The sequence below is a fragment of the Sarcophilus harrisii genome, chromosome 5, assembly GCF_902635505.1.
Source record: "Sarcophilus harrisii chromosome 5, mSarHar1.11, whole genome shotgun sequence".
Classification (NCBI taxonomy): domain Eukaryota; kingdom Metazoa; phylum Chordata; class Mammalia; order Dasyuromorphia; family Dasyuridae; genus Sarcophilus; species Sarcophilus harrisii.
Genome location: NC_045430.1, coordinates 30,059,699 through 30,082,097, shown reverse-complemented (window position 1 = coordinate 30,082,097; position 22,399 = coordinate 30,059,699). Strand labels below are relative to the sequence as shown.

General features: G+C 38.7%; 1 protein-coding gene across 3 annotated transcripts in view; it reads right to left on the bottom strand.

Moving 5' to 3' along the window:
• The window catches only part of NTN4 (netrin 4), a 178,415-nt gene that overhangs the window by 42,065 nt on the left and 113,951 nt on the right, over positions 1-22,399 (bottom strand). For all 3 annotated transcript variants that reach the window (XM_031939628.1, XM_031939626.1, XM_031939627.1), the window contains exons 4-5: positions 9,365-9,491; positions 4,321-4,509 (exon numbers count right to left, since the gene is read on the bottom strand). In XM_031939628.1, coding sequence (XP_031795488.1) covers positions 4,321-4,509; positions 9,365-9,491 — 316 coding nt within the window. The remainder of the gene's footprint in view (positions 1-4,320; positions 4,510-9,364; positions 9,492-22,399) is intronic.

Below are 22,399 nucleotides of genomic sequence, written 5' to 3'. Positions count from 1 at the left end.
TCATGATCCCATTTAGGGTTTTCTTAGCAAAGACATTAGAGTGGTTTCCCATTTCTTTTTCCAGCTCAGAAACTGAAGCAAGTAGGGCTTGTGACCTGTCCAGGCTCAGTCAGTGTCTGAGGCCAGATTTGAATTTGTCTTCCTGACTCCCACTCTCTATTCATGTGCCATTCACTGTTGCCCAAACAACAAGCTAATTGAAGAATCAATAAACTAATACAAATGATTACTATCAGATGTTTTCTTATAATGATAGGTAAGGGGGAATTAGGAGACCAAAGGAGTGAATAGTAATAGAAGACAAAATTTTTAGACTTAATAATTTCACCAGAGATTAACGCCATTTGTCTTTTATGAGCAAGAATAAAGAGAAATGTTGTGAGGAAGCATTCTTGCACATATGGCTTTAAAGGCTCATCAAATGAAATATAATGTACAGAACTTTTCAAACCTTAAAGCATTATATAAATATTTTTTTAAAATATAGCTTGGCTTGCATTATAAAAGTTTTTTAAGTGTTTAATCTCATTACAAAAAGACTTTATTCTGAATTGTTAATTGTGCTTTATCTGTCTGTGGGAATTCTGGTTTATTATAATTTCACACTCACACACACCCATGGATAAGTAACTATATATGCACATATATATATATATATTAGTCATAGAGGTATCGACCAATGATGCAGTATATACACATGACCCTCTTAGATTTGATGCTAGATTCACAAAGTTTGTGTACCTCCAATCTACCTCTCTTCAAATGAGGATTTATTAAGCAATGATGGTGTAATACACTGAGTACAACTTGTCACCTTCTAGGTTTCCTGAGGATGGCACCAACTCTTTATTCTTCTTCAATGTTAAAAATAACAGCTGACACTTATGGCCAGGCACACAAGTAGATGCCTTCATGTGAACTCCCTGACAGGACAAGAAGTTCTCAAATCCCACCTTTATTGAATATGGAGCTAAAAATACTAGGAACTCTACTATCCCCTGGAGCATGGTTTTTACTTAGTCCAGTATAAAATTCTACATCAGTTACACATGTCACTTTTATCAAGGCAGGGCTGAATTTTTAGGGTATCAGTAAACTTTGCACACAGTGGAAGCTGATTAAATATTTGTTACTTATTTATTTGTTATAACTATATAGTCTAGAGATGGAAAATCTAGAGGAGAAGTCGGTGTCTTCTCCATGTCTTTCATAGAGCCCAGAGAAATGAGTCCCATATCAACTGATGATGATAAGGAAATGATAACCTGTTCAAACATGACTATTATTAGACATTTCTAATAATAATCAAATTTTTTTACTTTAATATTTTCTGGGCACTTTCCTTATAATAACTCCTTGAAGTAAATAACAAATATTTTTTTCCTGATTTTACAGATTTGGGAAGTGAGGCTCAGAGAAAAGAAAGTGACTTGTTAAGGGTCACACAAAATCAGAAACATACCAGTGTAATACTCTTCCACTTCCTATCTGTGTGACCTTAAACAAGCATTTAACTTTTCTAAGCCTTGGTTTCCACATTTATAAAATAAAAGAGCTCGACTGGATGGATGAATGAATGAAAAAACATTTGTTAAGCCCTTGGTATCAGATACTATGCTAAATACTGGTTTGTTGACCAGTATCACAAGTCTTTTAAGAGAGTTGGTTAAATAAATGTTCATTTTGACTATGTACAGGACAAGGCAATTCTTATTATCCCAGTTCTCTCCCTTCTCAAAACTGTACTAAAATTGAAGAATCTTTTAATTTATAGACTTAGGGTTGGCAATCGTGTTACATTAACTAGGATTGTGGGGCATAACTCGAAAATAGAACTCTAATTTAAAAACAACAATAACCCCACAGAAGGAGATATTTCTTTTGGCCCGGATTACTTGGGCAAAATTCCCACTTAAAACATTTTATTTTAAGGCTCGGGCATTTTTTTCTTTTGTTTTTATAAAGTTTGTCTCTATTAGATCCCTTGAAGAGTTCTTCAATTTTCCTTCTTTTGTGTAGCACGCTTTTACAAACAAACCTTTAAAAAAATTAGTTCTTTCCATGTCTCTTGTGAAATAAAAAGCTTGTAACATTGTAGTTATCAATGGATACTACATTAACTTCTTTTTAGATATGATATGATATGATCTATAGATATGATAATGCTTATCTTCTTTCAATACTATTAAGACCTGGAAAAGACAGTAGCCATTGAGAATGATACTTTCTGTTGCTAATGGGACATTTGTCTTTAAAACTTAAATGAACTTTTGTCTTAAAAATAAGGCACTTCTAAAGGCCATTCGATCTGGCCTAATGTAAAAGAGTCATTTTGCCTTCTGTTCTCAGAGGCACTGGGGAGCAGGGAACAGAACCCTATGATAGAGGATGGTAATTTTCATTGAATCATAATGTGATTCTAGTCAATTCATAAACATTTATGAAGTTCCCATAATGTATGAAGTAGTGTGGCTACAAAAACAAAATGAACCGGTCCTTGTTCTGCAACAGTGGAGGTTTGCTGCTGACCATTTGACAAGACTGGGAGAAACAAGGAGAGCCCGGGCCGATATCCCTGGCAAGGAGGGCAGCTGTCCAGCCCCGCTCCGCCTCTCACTGGCTCCCTTCCAGACCTGGCCCTGTGGCATCTCTGTCCCCCCATACACACACACAGGGACTTACTTCATCTTCAAATGTACCCTTATACCTACCTGACGTAAGTCATGTCACATAAATTACACACATCTCTTTGCAAAACTATCTTTTTGGGGTTTCAGCCAACAACTTGGAAGAAACTACAACTGCTCTTTAAAACTTTTTCCATATTAGGAGACAAAGTAATGACTAGTACATCCCACATAAGTTATGACCCACAGTGCATCATTAGCCATGTCAAGTCCTGGGGAAAGCTAAATCTTTTCTGTTCTTTAAGTGATCCACAATAGAATGATACAATGGCAGTTTGCAAGCAACCTTTTTTTTTTTTTCATTAACTTAATTCTGTTTATATTTTGATTCAGTTTGTAGTCTTCTTATTAATTAAAAATTAATCTTATTAAGTCAGGGGTCAGCAAACTCTGGTCAGGGCCACATCTGGAGCCTGTTTTTGTGTGGTTAGTGAGCTAAGAATGGTTTTTACATTTTAAAATACAATTAAGCTTTATTTTAAAATATAAAAGCCACTCCTAGTTCTCTCCCTCACTTATGACCAGACTCGGCTTACCCCTGTCCTAAGTGGTCGAAATAGCTCTTCCCTCAATATCCCTCTTTAGCTCTTTTTTTGTCTTCTTATTTTAACCTTGTTTTCTGGTGTGATTTTACATAGTGTACTCTCATCTGATAACATTATTAAGAGGGAGAATGGCATTATGGCTTGGAGCAGGAAGATCTGAATTCAAATTCTGCCCTTGATCCATATTAACCTGATGGTCCAAGGAAACCTCTCCAAGCCTTTGGCAGCTCTCCGGGAGTTGAGGTCGCCTCCAGAGAAGGAGCCAACCTGCATGGGTAAGAGGCAATTTCCTACAGAAGTAAAGTTAGAGGCTCTATTGTTCACGATCCCCAGCACGATGGGCAGTGCAGCCAAGCCAGAGAGCTGGGACAGCAAGACCCGGAGGGAGAAACAGGAGGGAGAATGGCTTGGGCAAGTCAGACCCCCACTGCCATCTTGACCACCACCTCCCTGCAGACCTGGAAGGAGACATTCTAGAACCTTGAACCCCAGAGCCTTGGGAACAGCCCTAAGCTCTCATCCTGGGGAAGAATCCTTGGGAAGCCTGCCAATCACACCTGTAGGGGTGACAGTCTCTGCCCCCAAGACCAAGAAAGGAAAGCCCTTGCCACTGAGGTCTTTTTCACTGTCTGACAGTGTAATAGCAAAACCTGAAAGGATTCCATCATAGGAAATCACATTATAGAGGAGGCATCCCCATCTGTTTTGCCACTGAGTCCCAAGAACCATGGGACATTTTGATTTGACTTGTGTGAAATTTTCCATGGGGACTGTCTGACTTTTTATTTGTATCTCCAGCTTGCTTGCTTCCTTCCTTCTTCCCTCCCTCCTCTTTCTGTACTTCCTTCCTTCCTTCTTTCCTTCTTTCCTTTCCTCCTCCCTCCTCTTTCTATATTTTTCCTTCCTTCCTTCCCTCTTTCCTTCCCTCTTTCCTTCCTCCCTCCTTCTCTACCTTCCTCCCTCCCTTCCTCCCTCCCTTCCTTCCTTCCTTCCTTCCTTCCTTCCTTCCTTCCTTCCTTCCTTCCTTCCTTCATTTTTCTTCCTTCCTTCATTTTTCTTCCTTCCTTCCTTCCTTCCCTGTCACTCACACTTGCAGGCATCTGGGGCAGAGAAGGGCCTTCGAAGATCCCGGTAGAAGCCTGGCTTGCACCGCTGGCAATGCTGGCCTTCTGTGTTGTGCTGACAATTGTCACACACTCCACCACTCCGATTTCCTGATGCTCGCCACACATCCTTGTCAAAGTGACATGTGTCAGCATGGCCATTGCACTTGCAGGCTGAGAAAAAGAAGAGAAGGAAAGCACATGGTTAAAAATGAGATAAAAATGCCAACTGGGTTAGGGCTTTTTGAGACCCAGAGCATTTAGGGGTAGTTGGGGGAAAGTGGGTATCTGTTTTTTCCCCCGAGGCAACTGGGGTTAAGTGACTTGCCCAGGGTCACACAGCTAGGAAGTATTTGGGTTTGAGACCAGATTTGAACTCAGGCCCTCCTGACTTCAGGGCTGGTGCGCTATCCACTGAGCCACCTAGCTGCCCCTGGTGTCTGTTTTTAAAACACCAAAATTTCAAGATCTTTTTATGTTCTAAGAAAACCTGACATAGTTAAGTCTTGCTTGTTAAGCAAAGTAACTGCGGAATATTACTCATCTCCAGGGTGGAGAAGTTACTGTAGACCAAAATGTCTCACTTCTCTGCAATGAGTGTGAAGCTGCCAAAAGCCTACAGTGAGCATGGTCTGTCTCCGGGCATTCCTCAATTCTATTCATATGATTCTGATTATTTTCATGAGTAATCACTTGATATCTCGAACACTAGTATGACATGATCACTTATGAAAGAGATACTGATCTACTGAGTGGTCCCCCTCAGATTTTCATTTGGCCCTTTCTCAGGATCCCACCTTTGCCTACATAAGCTACCTTCTATTACACACATATGTAGCATGTCCTACCCCCAGATTAGATTAGAGATTCCCTGTGGGCAGGAGCCCTATCTGTTTCATTCCCATATCTCCAATGCCATTCAATGCATTGAATATAGGGGCTTAATCAGTGCTTACTGATTTTGGATTGGCCTAAGCTAACAGGTGTTACTTCCAAAAATTCTGGTCAAACTGCAGCAAACACAAAAACTGATTGTTCTTGGAAGGATCTTTTTGAGGTGCAGCTGAACTATGGAGTATGAAGTTAGGATAGAGAAATCAAGTTCCTTCAGAAACCACAAGTTTTCACTATACTCCAGCTATCGTATCTCTGAAGTACTAATTTCACTAGAAATACTTCATAATCTTTCAACAGATTCAAGAAGCACGTTCCCTTTTCTTTTCCTTAATGAACTGAAATGAATAAGTAGTTTCTATGGAAGGGGCCAGAAGAGCATTCTAGGAAACTGGGGGAAATTCGGTAAATTATTTTAAGTGATTTAGAATAAAAATATAAACATCCTCAGAGATTGCAATGCCACTTTTAAGATATTCTTGCATTACTTCTTCAGTGTTCTCTTAATATGTGATGGTACTCAGATTCTTACTTTAAAAACATCTTAAAAACACAATAAGGAACATTTATAGAGACCATAATGACTTCAGATATGTACTTAAGGGCAATCATAAACATTTCTTATAAACAAACAGGAGAGCTATATCCCTAATGGATGCCTAGAAAGAAGGGGCTCACAATATCTAGCTTTAAATCCTAGAGATACAAGGAAAAACTGAGTTTCTGTCAATAACAGGATTTGGTGGCCAGTGGTTGGGACAGGTTGAGGCTGGGACTGAAAATAGATGGATCTGCTAAAATAAGGTGAGTGATCCTGGCAGTGAACACTAGGAGGGAGTCTAAGCAGATGGTTGGGGAACAGAACAATAAGCAGTAGGCGCTAATCAAAGTAGACATATAAATGGCAAGGGGAGAACAACACTGGGTGAGAGGAGAGAATCCCTGCAAACAGGATGAGGATAGTATGTCCAGGCGGAAGGCAGTGAGTATTAAGGAGCAAGCAGGAGACCTAGTTTCCTAACGAGGAACTAGCTCAGGGGACTGGGCTTTAGTACCTCCTAAGAATAAGGCCTGAGAGTTGTGGCACAAGATAGAGAGAAAAATAAGAGTAGTTGAATAAGACAGATCTCTGTTAGTAGTTCTGGGCTAACAAGGTGGGGGAACTCAGTCACAGCGAAACACTGTGAGAGCTGGGGTACAAAATGAGCAAGAGCAGAACCAGCAGGGACTGTTGGATTTTTGTCTCTGTCTCACATGCCCACTACTGTGCTTGGCACATAACAGGCACTTAATAAATAAATGCTTGATGAATGAATCCTGGATTTTTCTCCTCTGTAGGAGAATAAACAGGATAAATACATGAAGGTCAGGCTGCTTACAGGAATATGTCTGATTTTTGATGTTAATTCAATTCCCTAGAGAGAAATTAGCATGGACTATAAAGGAAGAATTAAGGAATCATAATCCTGGTCATCAAGCTCATGGTCATGGCCTAGAATGAATGCTTTAGTTTGAAATTTCGTCCCACACCGGCAAGCTGGCAAACCGCCCAGGTCTCTGTAATTATCTTGTTTGGGCTCCATGTGCTATTCACCAGTGTGAAAGACTGTTCATCTATGACCTCCATCAGGAGTTCCCTTAACAAAAATTTAAAAAAATATTTTTCTAGGCATTATGAAATTTGTAGGATATTAAAAAATAGTAGTTTTGATTAAGCTGGAAGAACTGGAGGTGAAGTTGCAGAAGTGGAGAAAACAAATGGTTCACCCTCTCTCTAGTTCCCTTCCATGACTACCTTTTCAGGGATGTTCCTCTCACTCTAGGCTGCTAGGGAGAGAGTAACACAGTTTATTATTTAGAATCTAGTTTATTATCTAAAGTCCTCTTGATGAAATTTTTTTCTTTGTCTGGGATGCTACAGCAGCTTTGATCATATATCACTAGTCACTCAATACTACTAGTCACTTCATCTATCTAGCCAGCCTGCTTTCCAAAGCCAATCAATTAACTCAGAAAGTATTAAATAAGAGCCCTTTAAGTGTTATACACTGTGCTAGGCCTTAGACTATTAGTGCAATCTACATTTTTAGGAGTTTATCTTTAGATGGGGAAAATAAGTACCAGATAAGTATATCCAAGAATAAATTCAAAAAGAACACACAAATAAATAGAAATCAATGACAGAGGCAAAGGATAGAGAACTCTCCTCAAAGTCAGGAAGACCTCCCTCTAAGACATACTGACTGCCTGATCTTGGATTATTCATGTAATATCTCAGTGTCCTAGGAAATTCTATAAACTATAAATTGTAAAGCAATAATAATAATGGGAACTAGCATTATATTGCACCTTCTTTTTAAATAATATCTCAATTTATCCTCAAAAGAACCCTGGGAAGTAGGTGCTATTATTAACCCCATTTTACATATAAGGAAACTGAGGCAGCTTGATAAGTCCAAAAACTACACAGTTAATAAGTGTCTGGGACTGGGTTTAACTTGGAGTTTCCTGACTTTGATCTAGCATGCTATACCACCCGGCAAATCTGCCTTGCTTGAGATAATTTCATCACCAAGGAGTGAGTTCCCTAAACCACTGAAATTATGGGTCACATCTCTATCTGTATTCTTAAATATAAAATAGGGGGAGAAGTAGCAACTTCAATTGCTAATTGAAGAAAAAGAGGGGTTCTATGGAGCAGAAGTGAGCATGTACAAGCATGGAAGGAAGTCAGTACAAAAGGATAGAGAAGGGAAATGGAATGGCTCTTGGGAGGACAGAGAGAGGACCAGTTTGGCTGGACTGAAGTGTGATAGATGAGAAGTGATGTACAATGGGGCTGGAAACAGGTGGGAGCCAGATAATAAAGGGTTTTAAAATCCAAATAAAGGAGTTTATTATGTATCTCTGAAGCAATAATGAAATTTACTTAATAAGAGGTGTCATTACATCAGATCTATGCTTAAGGAAAATCATTTTTAGCAACAGGGTGGAGAATGGACTGGGGATAACAATTGACACACGGAGACCAATTAGGATAAATTAACAAAAATTTAGATGACAAGTGACGAGAGCCTGTGTGTATGAAGAGAAGGATCAGATGCTAGAGGTATGAAAACAGAAATGGCAAGATGTGGCAGCTGATGAGATCTGTGGAGGGGGGGACTGAAGAGTCAAGGATAATGCCGAGGTTCTGCACCTGGAATGCTAGGAAAATGGTGGTGTCCTTGTAAGAAATAGGAATGTTTGGAAGAGAGGGGCTTGGGAGAAGGAGAATCCATTCTGTTTTGAGTTTGAGTTTGCTTCTAGACATCAGCTTGATAAGTCCAAGGGGTAATTGCTGATGTGGAATTGAAGCTCGGGGAGAGATAGACTCTCCAGATACATAAATCTCAAGTCACTGACCTAGAGAATTTAGCCCAAGGGAACTGAAGAGGTCACCAAGAGAGAAAGAATGGGAGAGCCCAGGACAGACTCTTGGTGGGGAATGGAGACAATGGAGAAGGAACAAGCTTGGAAATTAGAGAAAGAGGGATGACTGAGGTTGCAACTGGCTGGAGAAGAGAGGAGATGAGATCACTGGGGCTCATATTACCAAGGAGAGGAGCTCCTTGTCAGAGAGTGTGGGGAAGGAGGAGAGAGAGCAGAAGGATGTTACGGGATGCAAGAGAACAGGGTAGAGGTTAACTAGAGGGTTGAGATTTGGAAGAGGAAATGTTAAGTGAAAAATTAGGATCACTGCATAAGAAAGTAGAGAGGAATAAAAGGGTGGAGGTTTTGATGAGCACGTAAAACAGGTTTAGGAGGGATGAGACATAGAGAGAGATAGGAGTTATGGTCACATATGTCAGAGGTGGGCTAATGAAGGTGTACAGGGTACGGTCATTCCTCTGTGTGGCTGAGGTGGAGTGGAGGAGCAGGGCACGGGATGGGCTTCCGCAAAGGGCCTAAGCAGCTAGGTCGCCCATTTCTGCCAGAATGGGCAAGTGTGCCGGTGCTTTGGTGAGGGGTGCCGTGGGCTATGCTGGAAGGAGTCAGAGTTGCCTGTGCCTCTGAAGGCTCAGGGGACAAGTATCCCCAGGAAGCTTGGGGTACCAAGAAGGCTTCTGCGTGTCTGGATTTGTCACTTACTTACTTCTGCATTCGTTCGGGGCCCCCGTCTTTCCATTTGCAGCCTGCCAGGGCCGGTCATTGTAGAGGGGGGCACAGTGCTGGCAGTGGGAGCCTGCGGTGTTGTGCTTACACGTACACTTTCCATGCACCTACAACAAAAATAAACCAGAGCCGTGACTGCAGGGGGTGCCAGGGAAGAGGGGGCTTCCTACAATCCAGGCCACGGTGTCTGGCTCTCCCCTCTTGATGTTTATTTGCTTTGAAGGATTAATTGCAATCCCAGCAGATCCTGTGTTCAGTGCATTTGGGGATTTTTGAAGATTGAATAACACATTTTTTCCCCTGATCGTTGGATGTGTGGTCCTAACTTGCAGGTCACAAATACAGTCATTTTTCAGTCATTCCTTATATTGAAAGGATCCCAAGGCAAATTAACCTAGAAAACTGTAATGAAACCAACCAAAAATATTTACTTAATGTCTACTATGGATGATACAAAGAAGTACACATTTTGGTTATCGTTCCAGAAGTTTTAGGGGGGTTCTGAGGAAGCTGGGGTAGCCAAAGATAATTAGTAGAAATGGACTTGAAAAAATAGAATTTCAGAGGTAGAGAAGGGAAGGGGAGGAATCATCCGGGAGGGAATTTCAGAAAGAAAAGTGTGAGCACGAGGAAGCAGAAATTTTTATGGAGAGCAGTCATTTTTTAGCATATCTGAAATACTTTGAATGGACACAGGAATATTCCCTTAAGACCAAACACTGAAGAGAGAGACAAAAAACAAAACAAAACAAAAATCTATATATGGCTTTAAGATTTGCAAAGCACTGGGAAGCAGGGACTATTATTATCCCCATTTTACAGAAGAGGAAACTAAGGTTAGAAAAGGGTACTGCTTTGTCCAGGGTCACACACCTAGCAACTGTCAGCTCTTCCTGACCCTAAGTCTAAGAACACACTCTATCTCTGACCCACCTTGCTGGCCTAAAATTCAAAACCAGACGAAAGAGTCTTAAAGTGAGTCAGGGACCTTGGAGTTTAATCTGGAAATTGCTCTCCCCAAAAAATGATATACAGTTCTCACTGATCATGAACCGAGGACTGGTTTTTTCTTGAGTTTCCTTTCTTACTTGCATGAACTAATGCTGAGTGAAGTGAGCAGAACCAAGAGAATATTGAACACAGCAACAATAAGATTAGTGATGATCAACTCTGATGAACTTGGCTCTTTTCTACAATGAGGTGACCCAAGCCAATCCAATAGACTCATGATAAAAAATGCCATCTACATCCAGAGAGAGAACTGCAGAGACTGAATGTGGACCAAGCCATAGAATTTTCACTTTTTTTGTTTTTGTTTTTTTGCTTCTTATTTCTCACATATTTTTTCTTTCATTTTTTGATCTGATGTTTCTTGTGTAGCAAGATGAATATGGAATTATATTTAGAAGAATTACGCGTTTAACTTGCTTGCTATTTATGAGAGGAGGTGGGGAGAAGGATGGAAAAAATTTGGAACGCAAGTTTTGTAAAGATAAATGTATGAAAACTATCTTTGTATGTATTTGGAAAAATAAAAAGCTATTAAAAAAGAGTTTCCTTTCTTCTGGCACCACTTCCTTTTTTTTTTTTTTTTTTCTTTCTTTTTTTTTTTAATTTAATAGCCTTTTATTTACAGGATATATGCATGGGTAACTTTACAGCATTAACAATTGCCAAACCTCTTGTTCCAATTTTTTACCTCTTACCCCCCCACCCCTCCCCTAGATGGCAGGATGACCAGTAGATGTTAAATACATTAAAATATAAATTAGATACACAATAAGTATACATGACCAAAACGTTATTTTGCTGTACAAAAAGAATCAGACTCTGAAATATTGTACAATTAGCTTGTGAAGGAAATCAAAAATGCAGGTGGGCATAAATATAGGGATTGGGAATTCAATGTAATGGTTTTTAGTCATCTCCCAGAGTTCTTTTTCTGGGTATAGCTAGTTCAGTTCATTACTGCTCCATTAGAAATGATTTGGTTGATCTCGTTGCTGAGGATGGCCAGGTCCATCAGAACTGGTCATCATATAGTATTGTTGTTGAAGTATATAATGATCTCCTGGTCCTGCTCATTTCACTCAGCATCAGTTCGTGTAAGTCTCTCCAGGCCTTTCTGAAATCATCCTGTTGGTCATTTCTTACAGAACAGTAATATTCCATAATTTTCATATACCACAATTTATTCAGCCATTCTCCAACTGATGGACATCCATTCAGTTTCCAGTTTCTAGCCACTACAAAAAGGGCTGCCACAAACATTCGTGCACATACAGGTCCCTTTCCCTTCTTTATAATCTCTTTGGGATATAATCCCAGTAGTAACACTGCTGGATCAAAGGGTATGCACAGTTTGATAACTTTTTGAGCATAGTTCCAAACTACTCTCCAAAATGGTTGGATTCGTTCACAACTCCACCAACAATGCATCAATGTCCCAGTTTTCCCACATCCCCTCCAACAATCATCATTATTTTTTCCTGTCATCTTAGCCAATCTGACAGGTGTGTAGTGGTATCTTAGAGTTGTCTTAATTTGCATTTCTCTGATTAATAATGACTTGGAGCATCTTTTCATATGACTAGAAATAGTTTCAATTTCTTCATCTGAGAATTGTCTGTTCATATCCTTTGACCATTTTTCAATTGGAGAATGGCTTGATTTTTTATAAATTAGAGTTAATTCTCTATATATTTTGGAAATGAGGCCTTTATCAGAACCTTTGACTGTAAAAATTTTTTCCCAGTTTATTGCTTCCCTTCTAATCTTGTCTGCATTAGTTTTGTTTGTACAAAAACTTTTCAGTTTGGTATAATCGAAATTTTCTATTTTGTGATCAGTAATGATCTCTAGTTCTTCTTTGGTCATAAAGACCTTCCCCTTCCACAGGTCTGAGAGGTAAACTATCCTGTGTTCCTTTAATTTATTAATAATTTCATTCTTTATGCCTAGGTCATGAACCCATTTTGACCTTATCTTGGTGTACGGTGTTAAGTATGGATCAACGTCTGGCACCACTTCCATGAAATAAGTGATCCTTACAGCTAAAATGCTAATTTACATTTGAAATCACCATTATCCCAAAGAACCAGATATTTACAATATGATCTGTAGGGTTAAAAATATTGTAATATTGAAATTTAAGATCTTACAAATTGCATGTGAAAAAAACCTACTGGGTTCTAAGAATTACCTTGATCACTGATTGATATGTACATAGAATGTAAGATAGTTTTTTTTCCCTGGAAGTTTTAGAATAAGAGGAAATAAGGTATCAGTCTGGGGAGAAAGTATGGCAGAATGAAATGGACTGGACTTAAAGTCGAAGTACCTGCATTCTGATCCTCAGACCAGCAGACACTAGTAGTCTGATCCTAGGCAGCTCTCTCTGTATGAAAAATGTGAACAGTGCTTGCAACACTTACCCCTGCCCAGGTTGTCAAGAAGAAAGTACTTTTGCCAAAGTGCTCTGTAAATATTAATTACATCACCCTCTAAATTTAGTTTCTGTTGATGTAATTGTATTGTGTGATGCAGGCTTGTCTGGTGGGTTTTAATTAAAATACTGTTCTGTATGAAGAAAGAATTAAACAAATTAATTTGTTGAATGAACAGTCCCCTTATTTCTCGAGATAGAAAAAAGGTTGTTTTTGTTTTGTTTTGCTAAAATGGGAGAAAAGTGGACTGAAGTTCAAAGCATTTAAAAAAAATTTGAATGAACAAGTCCCCTTACTTCTCGAGATAGAAAAAGGTTGTTTTTGTTTTGTTTTGATAAAATGGGAGAAATGTGGACTGAAGTTCAACACTCCACAAGGTTATGATGCTGCAAAAGTCTTGAGTCTATTTTAGAGATGTGTAGTTCCCACTATGGCCATGTCTGGCCACCAAGTAGGTGGCAGTATAAGATATTAAAAAAAACTAACCCCAAATCTAAGCCCTCCAGGCCCATTCCCTAATGCTAGGTGTCCCCCAGAGCTCTGTCCTGGGTTCTCTTCCCTTCTGTCCACCACATACCCAGTCTGTCATCCAGTGACACTGCTATTCTTTGCACCAGACCGTCCAAATGTGCTCCAGATATTTTCACTTGCTTGGGATGCTCTTCCTCCTCATCGCTGCCTTCTGGCTTCCTTGGTCGCTTTTAAACCCCATCTAAAATCCCACTTTCCAAAAGAAATCTTTTCTGATTCTCCGTTATGCTAGTGCCTTGCTTATATTGATTATCCTATACCTTTATTTGTATAGTTAGTGCTTAATAAATGCTTGTTGCCTGACTTCCAGATTAAGCTTTAAAGCCTCTTTTGATAAGCACTAGTTGGGTTGTGAAGGTTGAATGAGATAATCCATGTCAAAGTTCTCTGATATATGAAAAGTCTCAAGATACAGTGAATAGAGAGTTGGTTTTGGAGGCTGGGCCATTCATCTAAGCCCTCAGTGTCCCAGGTAACTTTTCTACAACTAAAATTTGCAGAGCAGGTGTGCTCTTGCTTGGTTGATCTCACTGGAAGTTCCCCAGACAAAATCATAGTTCAGAACTCCTCCCCTCCTTCAAGCCTTGCAAAAATGTTGGTGGTCACCAGCCCTCTTTGGACTCAGGTCCTCCAAACCTAGTTCCCCAGTGAGGATCTAGCTCTTCTCATTTGCCATCTTTCCAATGGGTTTGTGAACATAATCCATATGGTCCAGCCAAGTCCAGACCATTTATTTCCATGTTTTTCAACAACTAAAGTGCTTCATCAAGCTTGAACATGGGGGAAATTTGCAGTCCTTCTGAAGAGTGAAAGTTAAGTCTATATAGTTCCTTCTTCAATTTTTGCCAAATTTTTTAGACCTATGTTTGCTATTAGATCTGTTTTTATTCCACTTTTTCTCTTATTAGAAATGAGAATTAAACCTATTTAATCAGAGAACTTCAGTAGTTCAATAAAGTTAGGAGCTAGTTAAATAGAATTAGTTTAATAAAGACCATAGGAGTTAGTTCAATAAATGCCTTATGTTTTTGTGTTGGGCTTGATTATTCAATGTCCTCTTCCAGCAAAAAGGAATCCTGGAGAAAGGGAAGGACTAGAAATTCTTCTTTAAGCCTGAAGACTTGGGTAGACTGAAGATGTAATTATGTATCTGGAGAAGAAAGGCAGAAAGGATGGGGGAAAGAGGGATGTTGCAAATACAGTTTTTACACCTTGATCTTATAGTACCTGGCACATAGTAAGGGCTTAATAAATGTTTAAAAAAATAAGTCTCTTCTGTGAAATCTGTTGAAATGGCTGGTTAGAATTAGTCAGGATTCCTAGAATAAACCATATCTATTCCATAATGTTTAAAAAAAGGGTATTGCCAAAAATTTTTTTAAAAAATGAATAAGATCAGGAGCAACATAGGAAAGAGAATAGATCTTGAAATCAAGAGGACCTGAGTTCAAATGCAGTCTCAAACACTTAACACATACCAGCTGTGTGACCCTGGGAAAGTCACTTAATCCCAACTGTCTCACCAAAAATAAACAAATAAAGAAATAAGAAGGCCTAATAAACTGCCTAAGGAGGGCACTGGAGGACATGTTAATAGGGGTCAGAAAATAAGATAAAAAGTATATAATGAAGGTAATCACAGGGAGAGAATCCCTCTTCCCCAATGTGCTTGGGCTTGGCTATGCCCCTGTACTGTATGGGTACAATTGGGTACTGAGCTTCTCACCCTTCTTCTGGTGAGCCAGGTGCTAGGGAGGGGAACAGGAGGAAGCTGGGAAGGTTTGAGAGGGTTAAGATTACCTGAATTACCAACAGAAAATGTTATGTATTTCAAGCATCTTGACGGAGTTCCTCTATCACTAGAGAAATGAGTCAAAGCTTTCTGCTTAAAATTTCATTACAACTACAATATTTATATAACAAAAATATTTCCTCGCCACCCACACTGCTTCATAGTGTTAGTTACACACAGCTGCTATGTTGCGCGGTGTAGCTGTGGAAGTGTAGGATAGCCTGAATCTGCAATGGGAATGACCCACAATGCAGCTGGCTGCCTAGAATAAAAAGGCTCTAAGAGTTCCCGTCTTTTATAGGACCTGTTACTGAGTAGGAGGTGGGGGAAAGCCCCCATGCACAGGGATGGCTAATTTTGAAAATAAGAGAGATGTGGAGGGGGGGACCAGGAACAAAAGCAACATACGCTGAAATAAGTCTAATCTAGTGTGACTTCCTTCTCGCCTCCATTTAGGAACATAGGAAGGGCATGCGACTAATTGGCTGACATAAAAACTTGTTTCTATGGGGTGGCACAAGTTAGTTTTAGCTTAGCAGAGCATTCAAAAAAAAAAAAAAGGAAAATCAGGGACCCCCCCATTCCCATCATGCTGGGGTTGTTCCCCTTTTGGTCCACTTGTATACATCAGTGTTACACCAACTGAAGGGTCTATTTGGGTCAGGGTTCTGGGAACAGCGTCTATTTTTGCATTTCTGGAGAGAGCAGAAGTTTTGAGTCAGGTCCTTCTTTGTTTAGTTGGTACTCAAGAGGAACTGGGCTTATTTTTTGTAGGGTGGGAAATCATGATCATGAGGAAAAGTGGCCCCAAACTAGGCTGATTTGCTTTTCGTCTCAAGTGTACCTCTAAGGTATCTCCTTCTTCCTCATCAATACATCCTTACATATATTTCAAGAAATCTTTAATAAACAAAATCTAAGTGCAAGAAAATAAACTGGAGGACTTTGTATTCTGTTATAGAATCTGCCATGGAATTGAGTTAAAAAGACTTATTTATGAAGGGAAAAATAATACTAGTTGACATTTATGATTCTTTAAGGTTTAGAGAACTTTACATACATTACTCATTGGATCTTCACTGCAACCCTTCCAGATACTTAACAGCCCAATTTTATAGATGTTCAAATCTAGGCTGAGGGAGGGCTGGTGACTTGCCCCTGTTTATGGATCTGGTAAGTGTCCAGGATAGAATTTGAATCTTGGTATCTCCTGATTCCACTATAGACATTGCCTGTACTTCTCACATAATAAATATTAACTGAATTTTTGTTAAGCTCTTGTATGGTAATGGAGGTTATAGGACTTATTGTTGTCAGGGAACTTACAGATATCTAGCTCAATTTCTTTTTAGGTAACTTATTGAATAAGTGCCATGGAATAGCACCTCAAATAACTGTTAGTAGCATTTCCCCCTGCCCCCACAAGCTGACTAAAACCAATCAGTCAATACTTATTGATTAACAACTAAGTACAAAGTACTGTGGGTTTATGCTGTGGGGAATACAAAACTCTGCCCACATTCTTATAATCATTTTGGGGAAAATAGATATGTATTCATGAAAAAAATTTATTAACAACACAAAGTAAGTGATTAAAGTCCAAATAAATGAAGAAAAGAATAGTAGAATAGTTCAGAAAAGGGAGAACTTGGTGGAGGAGATAGAATTTTGAATTAGACTTTGAAGGATAGGTTCCATCAGAAAAGAAAAAATGGGGTAAGGGAGAGTTCATTCTTCTTGTTAGAAATGATGAAAGCAAAGGCATGAAGATTGAATTAAAAAAGGTGCTTGTCAAGTGCTGAGAATTTATGATGAGCAATTGAAGAAGTTAAAAAGAAGGACTTCATCTTAGATATTGGAGGGCTCAGAATACCAAACTAAGGATTTGGGGCTTTGCTATGAAGAGCCATTGAAAGTTTTTGAATGTGGGAGTGACACACATCATTTTTTAGCTTTCTTTGGTCTTTTTTATATTGCTCTCTTTTTGTTTATTTTCTCCAATCTATCTCTTAGGACGGGCTCCAAAGGAATAAAAACGGTAATCAGGGTTTAAAAAATCCCCAACTCTTTTTATCAACTTCATTTTGTACTATTTTTTTTTACTTTGGATTTATCTAGTCTCTTTCTGCTTAAGGGTTTCTTAGGCTATGAATTCCAGGCTTGGGAGGCCATAGATATCCCAGACACTGAGGGTCACCTCATCAAACATTCACATGTATCACGAGATGCTGAAGATGGGTCATTTCCCTCTCTCTTCCCCCACTCCCACCCCCCAGGGAGGACCTCAGAAAATTCCCTTGCTCCCACATGCTGAGGTTTGTAGAAATCTCCCAGGGTCTGAATAATGTCTGCCCAGCAAATTTTTTTGCATAGAGAAAAATTCAGGGAGCTGTCATTTTGACAAGGTACCAAAAATAGCTGTAAATCATTACTTAGAGTATTTAAAACAAGAAATCCTTCCTCAGCGATACAACTCTTGCTGTTCAAGCTTGAGAGATCACCTACTATTTGATGCTCGTGAAGAATGTGCAAGTAAAACTAGGTCTTCATTGAAAAAAATACACTTTAGTAAGAAACCTTGAGTATAGGTTCAGGCAAATGGGGTTACCCTAATTACTGAAGAACTGTGCCTACTATAGAGTTTCAAAATTTCAGATCTACTTTAATGGCTAGATGGCAAATCCCTTTGGTCATGAACATTCTTTTAAATTCTGTGAATTCTTTAAGCCCTCTTTTAGAGTGTGAGTTCTTCCTTCTTCTTCTCAGCTGATGTCAAACTGCCCAAATCCAGTAGACTGGTATCCCATGCAAGAGAGGTAAGAGTCCCATAGTAATCTGTTCTGGTCAATTCAACAAGCCTTGGGTAAGTACATGTGGATGAAGAACTGTGATGGGCAATGTGATGGATACACAAAGACCAGAGAGAGACCTTGCCCTCAAAGAGCTTCATTTTTGCTAGGAAGGGATGATAGTAAGGCTGTGCTTTGAAGCAAATTAGGAGTTTTCCTAAAGTAAAGGTGAAGGAGGAAAGGAGGTATTCCAGACATGAAGGCTCCATATACAAAGACATGGACAGCAATTAGACTAATCTGACTAGAAGTAATGAGAACTTATTGCAACAGTTAACTATTGTTGTGTTTAGTGATTGGCTCTCAATTTTGGTAAGGACATGGATAAATTGAAATATTCCAAAAGAAAATGAGCAGGGGACTGGAAACTATATCATATGAGGGTTAGTGGAAATAAATGGTGATATTTAGCCTCAAGGGAAAAAAATCTGGGGGGACGGATTCGAGGTTGAGAGACTTGGGGGGCAGGGAGTTGATAGTTATCTCTAAATATTTTAAGGGTTGTCAAGGGGAGGAAGGATTAGACATAAGTCTCTATAGCTCCAGAGGGCAGAACTAAGACCAATGGGCAGAAATTTTAAAGAATCAAATTTTTCTACACATCAGGAAGCACTTTCTGAATAAATAGGATTTGTCAGAAGAGAGGAAAGTTGGAGGGGGAAAAGATGATTAAAAAGCAAAATGAAAGCATGTCCAATGAAAAACTCTCCTTAGCTTGAAATTTTAGCTAGGACAGGCCGTTGGTTAAATGACATAGAAAAACGTGGATCAGGTGAATTTAAGAAAATTTTACCTATAAGGAGAAAAATTTCAGAATGAGGATCAGAAAATCTTCACAACAATTCATATGATTAATTCTATCTAGAACCTGACTTACTGAATCTGATATCACTTTTTTCACTTTGCCAGAATTATGAACACCTAATGGGATATTGTATTAGAGTATCTTCAGCAGACTCTCTTCTTGGGTTGCTTGGTAATGTATATCTGAATGTTTAAAGATTTCACTTTTCAGTACATCTTCTAAAGAGGGTTGCCCTAGTCCATACATTTGGGTAAGGAAGGCTTGAATAACATTAATCTCAGGTTGATAGTTGAGGTCCATTATAAATTCAGGTCAGCCCCTGTCCAAATCACTGGGAGATTCCACGATCTTCCTAAGGAATGGATCTTCTGGATTTAGGAAACACATTTCAGCGTTTCTCAGGGGCACTTTGGGTCTTTTGAAAGTATTTATAAGCCCCAATTCAACAGACATGAAATTGATTTTTAAATGTTAACAAAACCCTAATGAATTAACAAGCCTTTCTTCTCTATTGTGGCCATTAACCCATCACATCTTTGTAAGCTATTATTATCCATATCAGATAAGATTGGCAACATTTTAGGAACTTGTTTCATGTAACAGCTAGATGGCTTTTGTAGTCCCTTTTTGTTTAGGTTATGAAGATGACAAATGATAATATCATGAATACTCTAATATTTGAAACAAGCCCTTTTCAGATTAAGGTTACTGGTTTATTTCCATTTTTTCATGTATAAACAAATGTCTCTATGCCCTAAAGCTTTCATTTGAATGTCCACACATCAGTTCATCTGATATGTGAATACTACTGGCATAGGAACCAGAATTTCTAAGGGTGTTTAGAAATAGTACAATCTTTTCCTTTCTACCAAAAGAACAAAAACAAAAATTCCAAAACAAAAACTCCCAACTTTATACAACCCAAATTAACTGCTACAAATTCAGAGTGCTTGAAATTGTTGTTTGGTTGTTATATAATGATTAGAATAAGGAAGCAGAAATCAAGATTTGCAGTGTATATAATTCAACATGTATCACAAGGAGTCCACACACGAGGAGTAAAATGGTTTATTTAATGCCAGAGTTCTTAATCTGAATTCTAGGTACTTAAATTTTTTTTCTATTTTAATATACTGGGCTTCCTCTGTTATCATATGCATTTTATTTTATGCATTTGAAAACATTATCTGGGCGAGTTAATAGGTTTTAGTTTGTCAGATGGGTTTATGACATAAAGAAAAGGTTAAGAATCCCTGATTAATGGCTGGGCTTGGAGTGAGGAAGGCCTGGGTTCAAATCCTATTTGTGACGATTAGTAGTGTGACCATGAAAAAGTCTAACTTTTTTCAATTTTGATTTCCTAATCTATAAAATGTCTCTCATCATCTATACATGGGAATAATAATTCTTAAAGTATCTACTTCACAGGGATGTTGTGAGGGACAAATAACATATATATAAAGAAGTTTGCTCATTTTAAAGCTCTATTACCTACAGAAAGAAAAAAGCCAGAAGTTGTTCAGGGACAGAGAAAATTTTGCTCAATGTGTATGACTTAAAAAACATCAATTAAAAGCCATTCCCTTTTTGGGCTTAAAAACAATTTAATAACAGCATCACTTTAAAATTAATAGATAAAAGAAGATTTAAAATAGTGCACTGTTTTTAAATTTATATCTATGTCAATAAAAGTGTTAGAGTAGGACATAGTTTGAATTCTGGGTTCCTAGGAGAAAATCGTGGGAAGGGATTCCTCATCCTTTGCTCACCTTTAAGAAAACAAAGAAGGGGCCGACCTTTTCTGGGCTGAGGACCGACCTTGTTTTTATGACCAGAAATTCATAAACAGAAATATTACTTCTTTTGGAAAACACAGCTGTCAGATTGTCTTTTCCATGCATGTTTTGTTAATTAACAAATCGTATTTCTGCCATGCCTTATCTTACCACATAAAGTGAGCTAATGAGGCTTTCTATCACGTTTACTTGAGGATTTGCTTTGAAGAATGCCATTTCAAAGTCCATGATTGTAACTAAGCAGATTTGAATACCCCACATTTTCAAGAACTTAATTCCAGTAGCTTCCTCTTTTTCAGGATCATGAGGCATTTTATCTTCCCTCTGGGTGCTGTAATAAATATTTCTGCCATAAAAATGCAAATAGCATTGGACTAGAAATTGTAATGCCCAGAAGCGTTATGAAGATTACATTTAGATAAGATCACACTATTGCTTAGTTGGGAGATTTTTCTGTTATTACTTCACTGCATAGACCTGTTCCTTATTTGTTCTTTGTGTATTATGTTACTAGGTGAGCATGTTGCATTTGTTATCTTTGCTGTTGAAGCACTAAGGAAATAGAGCTGTAGAATACATAGGGCAGTAACAGCTGGGAAGAGCCCCAAGAACTGCACTAACCCACCTCTTACCCCAATTAAGTCCAGGGCTTCTTGCAGGCAACACAGAGAAGCAGCCCTTCAGAACTAATGTGTTTATAAAACCAGCACAATCCACCACTGGTGCAGAGATGATTCTCTCAGGAAGAAGGAAGGATTATATATGTATAATCTATAGAGGAGTGCTTGCTGTTTTTTGGGGGGAGGATGTAAGGGAAGGAATAAAAAATTTGGAAGACAATCTTATAAAGAATGAAAGGTGAACACTATTTTTACATGCATTTACAAAAGTAAAATACGACTGAGAAAAATAAAAAAAAATACAGGAAGGGAAGAGCTAAACAGTGAGCTGACACCTCTTTATGATGTGGCTTTAGAAATCCATATTTTTCCTAGTGGCTGCCCCTGAGATAAGTCTTGTGCATCAGCCTGTGGCACGAACTGTCTCAGGTCTTGGGCATAAAGAATATTGAAAGATTTGATAATGATGCATTTGTCACAAGATGAGTATCACAAGTAATTTTTCTGTCTTACCAGATTAAAAAAAATACCTATACACGTGCAGCTATCAAAGACACATACATATCTAAAGACATGAGCCTACAGTATAAGAACTTTTTTGTGCATGTGGGTGTGACGTGTTTAGTAAATAATCAAAGTGCTCATCTGGAATCACTAGGTCTCTGGCTCATTGGACACTGGAATTTGACTGAGATTTTTGGCACCTCTGCCAACATCCAATTTTTTAAACTTAATTAGCAAGTGGCCCTCATGAATTAAGAAGCCAGTGAATGGCAGCTGGCAGGAGTCTCTGTATTTCAATTATATAACCCCCATGTGTAGATTTCAGATGACGTAGAATGTATTGGAAATTTTGGCCGCCTCTGAGCATAGAACTAAAATGCCAGGGTTTTTCTGAGCTAAGGACTGTTTGTTGTTTAATCATTTTTTCAGCTGTGTCAGACTTTGTGATCCTTTTTGGGTTTTGTTGGCGGAGATACTGGTATGGTTTGCCATTTCTCTCTCCAGGTCATTTTACAGATGAGAAAACAGAGTTAAGTGACTTGCCCAGAGTCACACAGACAGGAAGAATCTGAGGACATATTTGAACTCAGGAAGAGGAGCCTTCCTAGACCTGTCTTCTATCTACCTAGATGCCATTAAAACCAGTTGAAGGTATTGCCTAATTGTCTAATG